Below are 18,270 nucleotides of genomic sequence, written 5' to 3' on the forward strand. Positions count from 1 at the left end.
CATGCACGTACCAATCTTGTTCAAACTTGGCACACAGATAAAGAATGATGGCTAACATATAAACGTCATATTTTTGAGATCAGATTCAAGATGGCTGACTGGTAGCCATTTTGTTACTTAAATGTCTACACAACCATTTCTCGGACATGCATGTCAAACTTGGAACAACGTGGATTTTGTTCAAACTTGGAACAAGCACAGTACATGATGGCAAACACGTGCACCTCACTTTATTTTGCGATCTGATCGAAGATGGCCGTATGGTAGACTGGCGACCATTTTAGTGGTAAAAAATAATGCATATTGTTGAACATGTTGAACTTACACATGCATGATGGCTTACATATGCACGCCATTCTTTCTCGAGATTAGATCCAAGATGGCCGACAAGTGGCCATTTTATTACTTAAATGTGTCCCCAACCATTTCTCACACATGCATAGTCTAATTTTGTTGAATCTTTGCACAAGTACAGTACACAATGGCATACATGTGCACCTCACCTCATTTTGTGATCTGATCAAAGAGGACCGATTGGGAGACTGGCGACCATTTTTGTTGTACATAAATATGGGCTAGCCCTTTAACTCTTTTCAGCAAAATTACTGAAACAATGGGGCTTTGACATTTTATGTATATTTTACTTGTTAAATATATTACAGAATTATTATCATCATCATCAAAGGAAAAATACATATCCACAATTTTGTACATTTTTAAAATTTGGTATAATGCATTTCAAATAATTTTATAAGCCTACAGTTTTTACAGAAATTTATTTGCTAACATGGTTGCATTCAAACAAATCTTCATTCATATTCTTTTTTCCCCATGGAAGTATTATTTTGCTCCAGAATCTTTCCTTAAATAAATACAGTAGAACATTATGTACCAGAACCACAATGATTATTTCAGACAAAGACCTGTGTATTGAATGTTTCATGTGACGTAATGAAATAACTTACTTCAGGATATTTAATGTCTCCTTCAAGCAGATGCAGATTGAGCGCTGTACAAAAGCGATGGAAAGAATGGAAACTTCAATCAAACCAAGAATGACATCGATTCGGCTAAATAATTATCAGTCCTCATCAGCCTTTTAAATGCAAGCACCAATTCAAGTCTTTGCTTCATTATGTGTTCACATACCTATCCGGTTTTCCAAAATGTCCTGATTATTCATCCTTCTACCACACCCCGAACAATCTTTTTCCATCGACCAATAATTAGAAAACAAGTTTTGAAAAGTATTAAGTTATATATGAACTATAATATCAAAACAATTGTGGTTTCACACTTTCAGGATATTTTTAAGGATTTTAAGAACGATCGGTGGAACAATTTCAATCAGTCAAGATAAAATAATGTTCCACATTCTACAACTCACGCACACAAGATCTATTAGCATTTTCACCCTTTGTTAAATTGATTACATGAATTATTAAAAGTGTGAGAGTTTGTGCATGTTGTTGCATAATCCTTACCTTGATTTATTTCAAATATGTCTGGCTTTGCAACATCAAAAACATCCACTTCTGCTGGAAGGACACAAAATACATTTGTTGTGTTTGGTGTTTATTTATTACGTAGAAGTACAAACCTACATTCTCGATCTGACTGTAAATTGTCAACTTGCTATTGCACCAGGGCAGTCTTAACAGCATTGTCGGCCCTGGGCAAAGCAATGCTCTGGGGCCCCTACCCACTCACCCACGGGAATAAAAATGTAAACAGTCAATAAAATTAAGCCTATAGATTTATTGTTATTTTCAACAAAATCGATGTTTAAACATAAAAAACATGCTGTAAAGTGAGGATTAATCAACACAAATTTTTGAACAATATAACATTAGCCTTGAAAAATACAAACATTTCAACATATAAATGATAATTAATTGGTACACCGTATAGATGGAGATGGTAGAGTATGAATTCTTTATTATTAATCAACACAAACGTTTGAACAATATAACATTAGCCTTGAAAAATACAAACATTTCAACATATAAATGATAATTAATTGGTACACCGTATATATGGAGATGGTAGAGGATGAATTCTTTATTATTAATCAACACAAACGTTTGAACAATATAACATTAGCCTTGAAAAATACAAACATTTCAACATATAAATGATAATTAATTGGTACACCGTATAGATGGAGATGGTAGAGTATGAATTCTTTATTATTAATCAACACAAACGTTTGAACAATATAACATTAGCCTTGAAAAATACAAACATTTCAACATATAAATGATAATTAATTGGTACACCGTATAGATGGAGATGGTAGAGGATGAATTCTTTATTATTAATCAACACAAACGTTTGAACAATATAACATTAGCCTTGAAAAATACAAACATTTCAACATATAAATGATAATTAATTGGTACACCGTATAGATGGAGATGGTAGAGGATGAATTCTTTATTATTAATCAACACAAACGTTTGAACAATATAACATTAGCCTTGAAAAATACAAACATTTCAACATATAAATGATAATTAATTGGTACACCGTATAGATGGAGATGGTAGAGTATGAATTCTTTATTATTAATCAACACAAACGTTTGCGAAATTTCTTTGCAAATAATTGATTTATAATTGGCTTGAAGTCAATGGTCTTTCAGATGTCATTTTCCATGTACATGAGTGAAAGCCATTTCAAACGCTGCTGCCCCATTGCGCTGCGAAGCTGATTCTTTGTAAGTTTCAATCTTGAAAATGAATGTTCCCCTGTACAGTTGGTCACCATCATGCACATGAACACTCTGAGCACAATTTAAACAGTGGGAAACACAGATTTCAAGTTGTCCAAAATTATTTTTCTGTACAACGCAGGGAGAGTCTCACAATTTTCATCAAGAACCATGCAGTGCTTGAGATGCTTGCATTCATTTAGAAGGTCACCATAATCAAGGTCTTTGTGATACACATTAGCCAGATGTTCACACTTTTTGTTTCGCTCATCACAACCAATCGTTTTCAATTGACTGAAGAAGGAAAACAGATTTCCAATCCATGAGTAAGCTTCTGCACATTTTGTCAGGTCAGAGTTCAGAGAGTCCAGAACAAGGAGGAATGTTTCCACCTTGAACTTTTCACTTTTGTTTAGAAGTATCTCTTCTTCTAATCCATCATATTCAGCAAGACGTACACTTCGCTTTCGTTCCAGTTTCTTCACATCGCTATAATCCGAATCTGGACACCTACTCCTGGCCAACATAACAGTAACTTCCAAGTCAGTTCATAGTCACGAAATTTGTCTCTAATTTCGATAAGATACGCTTTCAGAGACTCAAGAAGATTCATGGCAACAAGTATGTCCACATCTTTTGACTGCAGGACCTTACTTGTTTTGTTCACTCTTTCAAGAATGTCGGTCCAAAGAATTGTCAGAAAGATCGTTTCCAGGTTTTCATTTTCTTGCTCAATCCTTCTGCCTCTCGCCTTGTGTTCACTTCCTGGTCAGTGTCAGCTGATAGAGAATACAGTGCATGTTTAATTTTCTCGAAACCTCCATGCAGAGGATGGACAGCATCAAAATGTGACGACCATCTCGTGTCAGACAGACGCTTGACCACAACATGATCTTTTCCAAAAGATAATGCCAGAACATTCCATCGATGTGTAGAAGCCGAGAAAAAGGAATACAGACGCTGAACAAAGTCAAATAATTTTACAATCTGTAGACAACACTCTGCTGCTTTTACTCCCACCAAGTTCAGGCAGTGTCCAGCACAGGGAACATAGATGGCGAACTCATTCAGTTGACGGATCCGTGCTTGCAGTCCAGTATAGCATCCAGACATATTTGAGGCATTGTCATACGACTGACCACGGCAGTTTGATAGCGGAATTTTGTTCTCATTCAGGAAATCCACAACAGTGTCTGCTAGATTCTTTGCTCCATGAGAAAAGATGGGGATGAACTTGATAAAACGCTCCACAAGCCCACATCCTCGAATGTACCAGACGGTAAATGTCAGTTGATCAATGTGTGAGATGTCTGGAGTGGAATTCACACTTATTGGTTCACGAGGAAGTGACCACTATATTCGTTATGGGTGTGTGCCTGCCTGTCTGTCTGTCTGTCCCGAGCATAGCTCCGTGGGTTTTTATCCGATCTTGATAAAATTAGGGTGCGAGGTTTGTATCATGATCTAGTTGTGTTTTCCTGAGAATGGGTGTGGTGCGCCCATTATGGGCGGATCCACGCCCAAAAAAACGTATTTTTAGGGGGTAGCCAATTTCAAGTTACATCTTCTCTGAAGGGGTTTGTCGAATCTGGCAGGGGTTTCGGTATTTGGTTTGCCCAATGGCACCTACATAACCCCACGGAGCTCAATTTTTCATTTTCGTCCCAAGGTCAAGTTCACAAGGTCACAAACTTAGAAAATGTCAAAAAAATCAATAAATTGGGCATCGAGCTCCTAGGGTTTTCAACTGTTTCGAATGAAAGTTGGTATGCAAGTAGTGCTCTTCGAGTACTACAACTTTCATCATTTACGTTTTCCCCGATTCTCGCCAGTTTGACCGTGGCGTCCCCTCGATGGTCAAAAAATAAAAAAGGCGAACCGTGTACATTGGTCGTGAACCATCGCCGTCTCCAGACTTGTTGAATAGTACTTTGACCCTTTTAAATCTTCCAGAATAGCACAAAGAACATGTTGTCCCATTAATTCAATAAGTTCCTCACAAATGTTTGCCAATAGATAGATCTTTCTCCTTCGAAATGTTGTCATTAAATGTTAAAACAAAAGCAAACACCAACGTACAACCTCATACCAATTAGGCAATTAAAATCCACAGCTGCAAGTCAGATTAACAACATTATAACAATACAATATTATTGCAGATTAACAACATTATATGAAATAATATTTGTCAGATAGTTATGCACAGATAATTATTAATATTAGAAATATAATTTGAAAAGGGATTTAAATCCCAGGCCTTTCCAGCGAGAGGTTGAGTAATTATCCACTCTGCCAAGAGATCTGTCATGAACAATATGGCAGCATGGGGCCCCTAGAATCGTGGGGCCCCTGGGCAACTGCCCAGTCTGCCCATGTCTTAAGACGGCCCAGTATTTCACTGGTAGGGCGTTGCATCGCAAAGCGTATTCTCTGTCAGACGGCACTACCTCTAAACAATCCAGGCAACCCGATACTTCGTGAGATTTCTCCGATGCAATTTTAATTCAGTTACACAACTTCTATGTTGTTCCGAAAATTAACCTCATCAAAAGGTTCCACCAGCCAACCAGCCACACCTTCCTAACCACAAAAATAACCAAAAACAATCAAAGTAAACATTCAATTCAGACTATTCGATTTAAGCCTTTACCTGGTGGTGATCGATTTGTTGGCTGCAAAACAAAAGACAATTGCATAAAACGGTGTGTGTGTGAGAGTTTCGGTCATATCCTGTCTTACACTTACATGACAATCTTGTTTATAAAAAATAGTTGTTCGTAAAAGTCATTGCCCACCAAAATGTTTGGGCTCATCTGAACAAATTTCAGTGGCATGTTAACGTGCACAGGAGTTGCAAATTTAATCAGGAAGAAATGTTTGCACACACAACCCAAAAATGAACAAATGTTGATTTGTATTATCGCAGACAAAATGTAAAAAGTTCTCAAATGTACACATTACCATGTCTATATCATGTCATGGTATTATACAAAAACCAGAAAGCTCAGTTTCAAAGACCAAACTGCTGCAAAACCATCCTTGATGATTCCTCATCCCTTTTACAACTAATTCAAAATGTTATTTGTGAAATATGTTTCATAATTATTGTTTCGTTTTTCAAAATGTATTGTTTTTTTTTCAAGTGGAGGAGGAGGAGGAGGAGGAGATTGGGACCATACTCTGTGCAGAGCGTTGGTTCTGCTTTAGCAGTCTCCTTGACTATTGGACACAATCCTGGATGGGTCACCACTCTGCCACAGTATACCAGCATGCTGGCACTCATTTTTCCGACCTCAGAAGGATGACAGGCCAAGTTAATCCCACCTGGTATTAATTCAACAGCTGAGTGGGTTTTGAATTCAGGATCCTAAGATCCAAAGCCCACCAACCTAACGATTAAGCCAACACCAAGCATATTTAAGTGGGTGACATAAAAAAAATCTTATCTCAAAACGATATACTGTATTTCTAACTTTATCAGATATTATCACAAGTATTACACCGATGTAGGGGATGGGTGTACATTAATTTTGTTGGGTTTAAATTACACCGGCATCGGGTGAAGTTGCACATTTAATGGGGTGTCATACCTGTCTGTGGAAGAATAACCCTCATCTAACCTGCACCATAACCAAACTGTTTTTTTTTTTTTGAAGGAATGTAAAAAGCAACCTCACTAGCATAGTCTTTGACACGAATATTCAATGAAATATTATTATTAATAAATAAAATATTTTGAGGATTAAAAAAATAACCTGTTCATGCAATTATTATCAACATGCATTTCAACGACTAGTCTTATTAAAAAGGCAGACCGAGGTACTCCCTCGTCTTCTCCATACTCTTCTCACTCAACTTAACTAATTTCTAAACAAATCTTCAGTATAGAGTGGTGAACCACAAGTAATTCATTCAAAACCTCTTTATTCCCATTCCCCCTCTCTCTTAACTAAACATAAGCACATGAAAGGTACACATTGAAAATGGAGAACATGAAAACTTACAAAGAAAACTATATCTGATTGAACAGCTCAAGGTTCTTACCAAAGCTTGTGTGATGCAGAACAGAAACAGCTGAAGCACGAGATGCTCCATCACACTGTCGTAAAAGCCGAAGTGTTTTTCCTATTACCTTTCCACCAATTTCCCCGGTGGTTTAATAAAAGAACTGCAGCGTGGCAACTAAACTAAGGCACATGTTACCTGAGACGGGCATTTGTGTGCACAATTGTCATTAAAATCTTTCAAAAACTCCTCCGCAATAAAAAGGGTATCACAACACAGTGCACTGTAAAAAAGTAAATATCAATAAAAACTGCAGGTTTTTACAGTTTTACATAATCTCAGCTTTTTAACACTTTAGTATAATTTCAAGCTTTTAGCAGTACTTGACATACCCTCTCTATTCAGGAGCATTGGTAAGTCATCTCCCCCCCCCCCTTTCACGGGGTGAGGAGGGGAGGGATTTTTTTCCTTGTACCCATGACCTGACCCTGGGTACCACCAACATGTATACGGAGATCAGGCCAGCACTGTTTTTTGCTCTGATTTTCAGATGTGCATCCATCTATCCATCCATCCATACACACATACATGGTGTTATAGTTTTGAGGTGTCCCAAAGAGATCCTCATATGATAAATAGGGTGTCTACACCCACATTTTCATGGTCAATGATTACAATGGCAACAATTTTAGTGCAAGAAAATGTGTAGTTCACCCTGAGATTCAGCAACTTGTGGAGTCATTTGTCCTTCAGAAGGAAAATAGCACTGTTCTACAACAGTACCTGTTCTGAATATTCTCTGGATTACATGTCTTCTCCATCACTCTTATCACTAGCCTCACTCCAAGCACTGTCTGACTCATCATCTGCGGATGTAGCTCCCATGCTTTCCCCATCATGCGTCAGTGAGCTTACGAATAATTCTGGGATTGAACTTCCTGGGTACCAGTCTGGTCCAAAGCAGTTTTGAATCAACTTCCATCCATACTCTGTGGGACTTGCCTCACCAGTTGGGTAAGTCCTGTTATCCCTTTTACAGATTCTTGCCACATACTGGGCCCTTTTGATGATTGCCAAGTGCTTTGGTGCATGGGGGAAGAGAGGCACAGTTTATCTTCTTTACTCTGGTGAGGGGCTCCTTCTCATTACCACCACTCATGCAAATGAATACCTTGTATCTAACTTCATTTCTGTCAGAGGTTTTGAACCCATACAACAAGCAGACAACAGATGTAACAGCTGGAATATCTACTTCCTCAGGAGTCAGAGACCGCAATGCCATCACATGAGCTGCATCTGACTCCAGCCGCAGGAAGGGATTCACTTTGCCCTTTCTGAAGAAATACAATGTGAAGTTCCAATCAATTAGGGCACGAAGGCCAATTAGTGCTTCAGTGATAGCATGCTATTTATTCTCAACAATGGCAGCTAGTTTAAAGACACCGATGTGCCTTTGGTGGTTGCCAGATCCATAGTCCATGATGATGCTGATCCCTTCCGACCTTCCCGAAAGCCCAAGCAGAATGATGAAGACGTCGGTATCGATGGACCTTATCAAAATGTTACCAGTAGAAATGCTGCTCGTGTGAAAGTCAATGAGGGTATAAGACTCTTCATGTCGACATTGCAGGTGATTCAGTTCCTCTATTTGCAGTAGATAATCATCCTTGTTCTTCAGCTCCACACAAGTACCACCATGTGAAACATACAATATTTTTCTTCCAAGGATTGACCCATATTAGGGCTCTTCCATTCCTCCATGACGAACTGGGTGAACTATTCCTTGAATGATCCATTTTTGAGTAACTCTGTGCCACTTTGTCACTGGGCCTGGTGAGGTCTTTTTATGATGAATACTTCAGGAGTAGTTGAATGGTGTAGGTTTCGCTCATCATCCTTGATGGATGATGACTGGTACTTGGCGAGTACCAAGTTGATTTGCTCTCCACGATGCAAACAAACCTTCGATCAGCAAATTTCTAGCCATTGTTGAGTACGTGGACTTGCTATGCTGCAGCATGGTTTCGTAGAGGTTGCCGCCACCATCGATCACTGTGGATGTGATTGGGGGAAGACTGAAGTCCATGAGATCAACTTCCTGTCTGCTTTCAAGTGATTTTGTGTGAGATGGGAGCCTATCACGATCTTAAGGGAGCCTATCAAGATGGCCAAGTGAAAGGGGCACCTCATTGATGGTGTAGCTGAGAATGTGGTAAGATGAAGTGCTTTGCTTGTCTTAGCCGCTACAGCTAACATTCGTCCAAAGACATCCCAAACTCCCTCTGCCATGTTCATTTTTCATACTGCAGTCTTAGATTCCTTAACATTCTCTGCAGTGAAGTTCAACATCTTCGTTCTTGCCACTGGCTTCAGAAACTGCGAACCATCAAATGCACACTCACCCTCAAACTTGAGTGAGTATGTTACCCCCACGTTCAAGTGTTCCAAGGAGAAATGTCTTGGCCGTTTCATTCGCTGCTATCCCTGATGACACATTGATGAGAGCAGCAAGAGAATATGTGGCAAATGGGTTACATGTGTTGTTCAGGGTGTTGGCAATATAATTCATGCCAGCATCATCACATTCAATTCTCCATTTCCTCAACTGATTAGCCAGTTCCTCCCCTGGTTGCAGACTGACCAGTTCACAGAGTTCTGTCAGGGCCATGCTATGTTGGGTGAATGATGTACCACCTCCTGAAGGCACAATGGGAATTTCTGAAATTCCTGAAAAAAAAAAAGAGTATAAGAGTTCATTATTTGCCTCATTGCAACAAAAGAGCGACAGTGTTGTTACAATATGCACATTTCAGAGCGAACTACACATTTTCTAGCACAAAAATTGTTGCCATTGTAACCATTGATCATGAAAACATGGGTGTAGGTACCCTATTTGTCGTATTACCATGCATAGTCTTGGAGATATTGATGAAAATAGGTTTTTCAGCAATGGCGTCACTAATTAGGTTCCCATTGTGTGCTCCCTTTTTGGCTGCTGGTTGCATTATGGGTTATAGTTGCAAGGGGCATGGCTATGCCACTGATGCAGTGCCCCAGTACCAGTATGCTGGTGCTCATTTCACCAACCTCAGAAGGATGACAGGCTGAGTTAACCCCCTGGTGTTATTTCAGTGGCCAACGGGGCTCAAAATGAGGACCCTATGATCCCAAGCCACCACCCTAACCACTAAGCCAACACCAGGCTCCACTAATTAGGTGATTTGGAGGGGAAAGTCACGCCCCAGACCCAGCAGAAATACATTTTTGTGATGTCGGGGATGGTCCCATCAGTCCATGAGGTCAAACATTTTGGCACTTTTAACATAAACATATGCTCTGGGCTCCTGGTCTCATAGGTCTGCATTGTGATTTGGTAGTTAGAAATCCAATGTGTCATTTTCCTTTGTTACAAGCCACTTGCCGCATCTCACAGCATCATAAGCACATTCTCCTCAGACGCCACAGAAACTCATATTCAAAGATGTTTCACGAATGCCTGAGACAATAGATTGCGCCATAACCCAAGGCCACTGGCAGTGCCTCCCATGGGCGGGGTGGGTAGGGGATCGAGGCCCGAGTGAAATGGGGGAGGGAGAGGCTCTATAAAGAGGTGGAGTGAAGAGACGAGGGTTTTGGTTGAAGGAGCGGTTTCTTTTCAGAGAATGGGAGAAGGACCGAGAGGCTCGGAGACTCACATATTTGGAAATTTGGAGCTTGAGAGGGATTCCAGACTCTTTTAGGCTGCTCGCTTCTTCTTGAGGATCCTTTTGAGTGCTCTTTGCATCCTTCTTCTGTCCTTCCTTTCACATTGCCCACTCGTTCATGTTTCTTTCTTTCGGGCTTTGGAGGCATTTCCGTTATTATCTTTGGGGCGACTCGATAACCACGTTCTCCGGTGGTACAAATCTGACCCAAAACGTTAATTTTTTTTAATTTCTCACCACTTGCTAGCTTTGCTTCACTATTTGTTCTTCATTATTTCCTGCATCTTCTGTCTCTGTCCTTTTGCTATCTTCCTCATTGATTCGCCATCTGCCCTTGTGCACCTTCACCTTTGTGTGCCCACGTCTGCTACCTGCGTAGCTGGACCCTCCCGCCTCATCAACTTCACCCAGGTGTCCCGCCAAGAGACGTGTTCAAGACGCGCTGCAAATGATGTCACCTGTCAGCGAGAAACACCGGAGCTGCAGCTCTACACAAAGCAGGAACAGAGCGGAGTGCAGTGGATTCCGATTTCGGTCAGGACATGACCAGGCCAGCCGGAATCAACAAATAACATCAGCCTCACTGGACTGGTGCGAGGTGTGCAGGGGTCTGATCTGTCCCCAGATATCCCTTTCTGTCCTTACCTCATCTTACTTTCCAATCACTCGCCTCTCCCTTCCACATTGTATGCATGACGCCAGCCTACTGTGGAGTGTTGTCACTGATAAGGTTCCAAAGGTGGGTATGTCATGTCGGGGAAAATTTGGGAGTGTATACATGTTGTGATTAATTGTTGTACATATTTGCCATTTGATTATCTCTCCTTGTCAATACTTGCATTTTGATTACGGCCACTAAAAGCTATTTCCTCAAGAAACTGTCCTGGCTTATTCTGTCTGTACTGATAGTGGCATAAGACTGCTCAGGTGTTTGGCCAGCACTAATTGGTTATCCCAGTTAGATCTCAGACATGGTTAAACAACATTGGTTCTGGTCGGGCGACTGACTAAGGTCTGTTGCGTGACCTCCAGTACTTGCTTGCGCTCCGGCTTTTGCGTATGGGAACACGACTCTTGGCGTGGGATTCCGCAGGACATTCTGGGGTGACTGGCGATCATTGTTTCTTAAAGACATGCCATCCACTTAGAGTTATCCAGAGGCGACGGCCATCAAACTGGTGTCAGAAGTGAGATTTGGAACACCCTGACAACCGTCACAATACACAATATATACAATACATACACAATACGTTCTTTATCAACGCGGAGAATGTGCCAAAGTAATGATTCACTCTCTTGATCTGTGTAACTATCTTTATCTCCAAATCCTGTGGAACCTGGAAGGGGCTGTTGTGCTCTTTTCTGATTGGCTGTACTTAGACCTTGCCAACATTGTTTAGACTGTTTCACTCCTTTCCCAGTTGCAGAAAGCAGTTATTTTAATTTCGAACTTTGGGAATAGTTACTCTTTCACAGATGGAAAACGATTTCTCTTTTATTCTGCTTGTTCAATCATTTCCCCTACTCATCCCTGTTTCATATATCGGGCTTGCATTTGTGTGGTTTTTTTGAGAGAGTTTCATTGATAGATTTTTTTCTCTCCCGTATCTGCGCACATATGTAATTAAACATTCTCCTTTGTATGCTGAACCCGAGTGGAAATTGAGTTCATTTCTTCCACAATTTGGTGTCCCTGGGTGGGCCACAAACCCAGGAAAAGCAGGAATTGAATGACAGCACCATCTGGCGTAACAGGAAACAAGTGGACACGAACTAAGATGTTTGCTCTTACTTCAGATCGGATGCTGCATCTCTCAACTAAATGGGTAACATGGTAATCCATTAATAGGAGAGGTGTACAAGGGAGGACCTTTATTGATTGGCCTAAATTAGGAGGTTAAAGTCCTCTGAGAAGGAATGAGTGTTGAGGATGTTTGGGGAATTAAATTTTTAATCTGTGTATTTATTCATTGTCCTTGTTGTTAGTCTGCTCATTGTGAAACTGTTTTGCATTACGACAGCTTAGTTTGAAAGGTCTCTGTGCATGGGTTTTGAGTCCCATCTGTTGAAGAGTTGGTGTGTTTTCAAGGTTGGAGTCCTGTCCTGATCAGACAAATACAAACCCCACCCCCCCTCCCGTTGAGGTCTCGGTGCCACACTTGAAAAAAATTTGGTGTCTCTACCTGATGTTGGGACATAATTTGGTGTCTCAACCAGAAGTTGGGACATAATTTGGTTTTCCAACCTCAAGTTGGGACATAATTTGACTGTTGCTTCTGAAGCTGGGACATAATTTGATGTTTCAACCGAAACATTTTTACATTAATGTTCCAAGCCAAAGTAAAGAGAGATTAATGAAGAACAAGTTAAAAAAGACAAAAAAAATGTCACAGCCCCAGTTGTTTTCATAATTTTGCTGTATGGAGTTAAAGGGCTAGCCCATGTTTATGTAGAATTAAAATGGCTACCAGTCTACTATCTTTGATAAGATCGCAAAATATAGAGAGGGACACGTGTTGCCATCATGCACTGTACTTGTGCCACTTTTGAACAAAATCGGACCATGCATTTCTGAGAAATGGTTGGGGACACATTTAAGTAACAAAATGGCCACCAGTCGGCCATCTTTGATCTGATCTTGAAGAAAAATGACATGCATATGTAAGCCGTCATTCTTTATATGTGTGCCAAATTTGAACAACAACGGTAGATGCATGTCTGAGAAATTGCTGAAGACGTGTTCAACATTGGGGTTTTTTAAAAAAACATAAATGGCCGCCAGTCGGCCATCATGGATCTGATCCCGTAAAAAAAGGATGTGCATATGTAAGCCATCATTCTTTATCTGTGTGCTAAGTTTTAATAACATTTGTAAATGCATGTCTGAGAAATTGTTGAGGACGTGTTCAACATCAGGGGTTTTTTTTTACAACTAAAATGGCCGCCAGTCGACCGTCTTGGATCGAATGTTGCAAAAAATGACGTGCATATGTAAGGCAACATTCATTATCTGTGTGCCAAGTTTAAACAACATCGGTACATGCATGTCCGAGAAATGGTTGAGGACGTGTTCAACATCGGGGGTTTTTTTTGTTTTTTTTACAACTAAAATAGTCACCAGTTGGCCATCTTGGATCTGAACTTGGAAACAATTGAAGTACATATATAAACCATCATTCTCTATCTGTATGCCAAGTTTGAACAACATCGGTAAATATATATCTATCCGAGAAATGGTTGAGGACTTCTTCGACACAAGGTTTTTTTTACCACTAAAATGGCTGCCAGTCGGCCATCTTGAACCTGATGTTGAAAAAAATGGCATGCATATGTAAGCCATTATTCTTTGTCTGTGTGCCAAGTTTAACCAACATCGGTAAATGCATGTCCGAGAAATGGTTGAAGACGTGTTCAACGCTGGGTTAAAAAAAAAAAAAAAACTAAAATGGCCGCCAGTCGGCCATCTTGGATTTGATCTCAAAAAAAAATGACGTGCTTATGTATAACATCATGTGTTGTCTTTGTGCCAAGTACAAATAATATCGGTCTATACATGTCTGGGATGGGGTAGTGGACGCACACACGCACAGACATGAAAATCGAGACCAAATCCATAAGCCCCCATTTCGGACTAAGTCCAACAGGGGCGAATAATGGCATAGCACATTTAGGCCTTGTGAAAAGGCCTAAATGTCTGGGTGGCCTACTCTAATATTGCACTTTCAATGGGCTTTTGCTCACAGTTTGACAATGGTTTCTAATGTAACCATAACATTTTTACATCTCCGAGTAATTTAACCGTTGGTTGATTTTGTACCTTGAATGTGGATTATGTCAAAGGATTCCACTCCTGTTCCTCAGTATGTCTGTCAGACTTCCACATCACTCGTAGTTTGAGGTATGCCGCAAGGCATCCGAGTTAGATCAGCTCCCAACCGGCCTTAGACGTGGTTTGACGAAGATGTCTTATTTAACCATACCATTTTGTCAAAGTAATCCTCAAGTTAATTTTATACCTTTCATGCACCTTGTGTCCAAGTTAGAGATGATTAATCCTGTATTTTTTTTTCATTTGTGTAATCTCTTCACCTTGTGTCTGTCTGTTTGTCTGCATGTTGTTGTCAAGGGACAAGCATTTCTTATCTTTACTCCTTATAAAGGAGATTTGTCTGTGTGTGATGGGTATCCTGCTCGTTCACATAAAAAAATAATGTAATTACTACTAACTAGTGCATGCCCGTAGATGCGTGGCCGTATGTGCAAACCCTCCCCCCCCCCCCCCAGCAAAAAACTCAAACCGCGTGCCAGAAACAAAATAAACACAAGCCGTTCCTTCGTTTTCACGTGCAAGTACGTGCGTGGCTGTACGTGCAAAAAAAAATATTATATATACTTTAAAAGCGCTTGCCAGAAACAACCACACAAGCCGTTCATTCGCTCTCGCGTGTCCGTACGTGCGTGTCCGTACGTGCGTGGCCGTACGTGCATGTCCGTACGTGCGTGCCAGTACATACAAAAAAATTTAAAAAAACTTTCAAACCACGTGCCAGAAACAACAACCACACAGGCCGTTCCTTCGCTCTCACGTGCCCATATGTGCGTGGCCGTACATGCAAAAAAAAACAACTTTCAAACAACTACACAGGCCATTCCTTCGCTCTCATAAACGACGACTGGATTGGGGCATTGTGTTTATCTATAAATGTGGATAAGAAATCGTGAAATTATTAGAATACAGTTAGTCATCACTATCCAAAAGTAGTGCGTGCCCGTACGGAATGTTCACATCATTCCACGAATTATCGCTCGCATTGAAGTAACAACTGCCGTGATACTTACACACACAGAGTTAATTAAAATCAAGTTTACCTCACTGTCTTTGCTTGCCATGACATTCGCTGCCATTTACCATTGGCACTCTGACCCCACGGTAACTAAGGCACCGATCGATCCCCATCGTAACCAGCACGGTATGTGACGTCATCGTCGGCCGGCCGTGCACCGGCCCACGCAGCAACGTGTCCTGTGATTGGTAACTAAATGGCGCATCGGCCACGCCTACGCAGCACGTGTCCTGTCATTGGTTGGTAAATAAATGGCCATAACTTGGGAATCACTTGTCCGATTAATATCAAATCTTGAAAAGGCACATTCTCAGGTCCCCAGCGATATAGCTGGCAAGTTTCAATTAGATCGGACCAGTGGTTGGCGAGAAACAGCGGTCTATCTCTCACACACACACACACACACACACACACACACACACACACACACACACACACACACACACACACACACACACACACACACACACACACACACACACACACACACACACACACACACACACACACACACACACACACACACACATTGCTGGAAATATAGATAGATGAAATGAGGTTAATGAGATGACAAATTAAGGGGTTGAATGCAGACTGCAGAGCAATGAGTAAGGAAACTCGTCATTGTGAATCGTTTTTACCTCCAAATTGAGATGTATTTCGTTGGCAAGCATGTTGAGTGGAGCTGAATTCCTTAACACTTCCAAAGGCCACAGCGTTTTGACAATTGGAAACAAAAAAAGTTGTGCACTATTTTTGATAAATTATTTTTGGAACAATTTTTCTTCAATAAATAAATAATAATAAAAATCGTCTCCATGTACATTGTACACACCTTTATCTCGTTAGCACCTCTTCATAAACAACATCGCTGAGGAAACGGCGCTTCTTCTTTGTTTCCTCGTCCAGGGCAAGAATACGGAACCTTTTAAATGGCCAACCAATTATTCAATTAGCGCCAACGTATTTTGCCTTTTCGCAAGAAAAACGAGAAGAGAAGAGAAGAGAAGAGAAGAGAAGAGAAGAGAAGAGAAGAGAAGAGAAGAGAAGAGAAGAGAAGAGAAGAGAAGAGAAGAGACCCGTAATGGCGAACGCGGCTGAGTTTCTCTTCACCTTCGACCACGGCGACGCAGCAATGCTTCCTGTCATTGGTTGATAAAAAATGGCCGCAGCAACGGTTCCTGTCATTGGTTGGTAAATAAATGGCCATAACTTGGGAAGCACTTGTCCGATTAATATCAAACCTTGAAAAGGCACATCCTCAGGTCCTCAGCAATATATCTGGCAAGTTTCAATGAGATCGGACCAACGGTTGTTGAGAAACAGCGGACACACACACACACACACACACACACACACACACACACAGACACACACACACATTGCTGGAATTGTAGATAGATGATTAGACAGGTTATATTTTACGAAATAGAAACTTTTACTTTAGTGTTTTTCATGATATGTATGAATGTGGGAATGTATTGGGTGACATATTGGCCTCGTACATTCCCCGAGGGACACATTTGAGCTCACACTTTAATTTTGTGATCCTCAATCTCAGCACTGTGCTTTTGAGAGCTGATATAAAATTAAATTTGACTGAATTGAATTCGACAAATTGAACAAAATGTTGACTTTTTGCTCACCTGTTTTAAGCCTATTTTGATATTCTGGGCGTTGCGACCACTCGTCAGTAAAAGAGCAAAGCCTACGAAGCTTCTTCTGTAGAGGATCCATCTCGATTTAGAAACAAATCTTAACTTACCTAACTCGAGCACTGCTTGAGGTCACTGCCTCAGTTCAACCACAAGTGACTAGTTGAGTGAAACAAATGAAGAACAACATAGGGCACATGCATTAATCTTGGCACCTGCCCTTAAGTCTGTTGCAAGCAAGAGTAAAATTTTTGTTTTTTACTCTCTGCCTGTGATTAGATTGTACACAGTTATTAAAACATTAAAATTTAATACAATATTCTTCTTATGAGTATGCTTCTCTTTCAATTTTTCAAACTAATTGCCAGCAGCTCTAGAAGATAGAAAATTGCAACAAACGGACTGTTTGTAGCCTGTCAATGGTTATAGAGAAAGCATCCATTCCCAGAGTTTGCGAGCATATTTTAATGGAACCAGATACCCTGACAGAGAGAGCTGTAATTGTATCCTGTCAATAGTTACAGATTCCCTTAAAACTGGGCTTTCCTGTTCAATAACTGGACAGTTTGCCACTATGAGTTGTATAGTTGTGGTAAGAGAAAATAAAGAAGTTTTGGAGGAAAGGTTAAGAATTCTGCCATTTTTATGTTTAATGCAATAAATCGATGATCCCTTCTACTCTGTGCCTCCATTTCCTCATTCAGTTTCTAAAATATCGCTGTATATCTTACCTTCCGATGCAATGTGAGACTCCCTTAAAAGCTATGAAAACAACCATGTCCTTCAGAGTATAAAGATGGTGGTTCCTCATGGAACCACATTGCAGCCTCAGCTGGACTTGTGGACATTCCTGTGATGTCGATCCATTATAGTAGTGCTAAAATAAAAAGCACCTCCACCGAGCTGTTCATGGTACCAGGCAGGATAGGTGCAGTAATCTCTTTTTCAGTCTCTTTCAAAAGTTTTTTTCAATTTTTTTTTTTACATGATCTAAAGTTCATAATAAAACACATGAACACACACACACACACACACACACACACACACACACACACACACACACACACACACACACACACACACACACACACACACACACACACACACACACCTGCTAGATTATACAAACTTAGCCACTGACTTGGGGGGAAGTTCCATAACTTCTCACTTCTCAGGGTACTCTAGATACCAGTGACATCACAACAATGGCACCACTTTTCTCACCACACTTACCTGGGCATTTCCTAACTAGGAATTTTCTCCTCCCCATGGATGCCAACCTATGAGGATTATTAGTGCTCTGAACCTTTTAATTGCCGAACACCAAGCAAGAAGTAGCACGTACCACT

The 18,270-nt window shown here is 40.6% G+C and overlaps 1 protein-coding gene across 3 annotated transcripts in view; it reads right to left on the reverse strand.

Moving 5' to 3' along the window:
- The window catches only part of LOC147020077 (meprin A subunit beta-like), a 54,632-nt gene extending 39,310 nt beyond the window's left edge, over positions 1–15,322 (reverse strand). Inside the window, exons 1-6 of one of the 3 annotated variants that reach the window (XM_085895092.1) lie at positions 15,292–15,322; positions 9,360–9,445; positions 9,121–9,202; positions 5,364–5,385; positions 1,485–1,535; positions 966–1,009 (exon numbers count right to left, since the gene is read on the reverse strand). Coding sequence is in view for 2 of the 3 variants with exons in the window: in XM_085895090.1 (XP_085751216.1) it covers positions 966–1,009; positions 1,485–1,538; positions 5,364–5,385; positions 6,758–6,808 (171 nt within the window). In the remaining variant the exon portion in view is untranslated. Of the gene's footprint in view, positions 1–965; positions 1,010–1,484; positions 1,539–5,363; positions 5,386–6,757; positions 7,383–9,120; positions 9,203–9,359; positions 9,446–15,291 lie in introns of those variants that run through there. The other 2 variants (XM_085895091.1, XM_085895090.1) reach the window with 2 other exon arrangements.
- Between the last annotated feature and the right edge of the window lie 2,948 nt (positions 15,323–18,270).

This window comes from Eptatretus burgeri, chromosome 9, assembly GCF_056783735.1.
Source record: "Eptatretus burgeri isolate ZD-2024b chromosome 9, Ebu_testis_v1, whole genome shotgun sequence".
Taxonomy (NCBI): domain Eukaryota; kingdom Metazoa; phylum Chordata; class Myxini; order Myxiniformes; family Myxinidae; genus Eptatretus; species Eptatretus burgeri.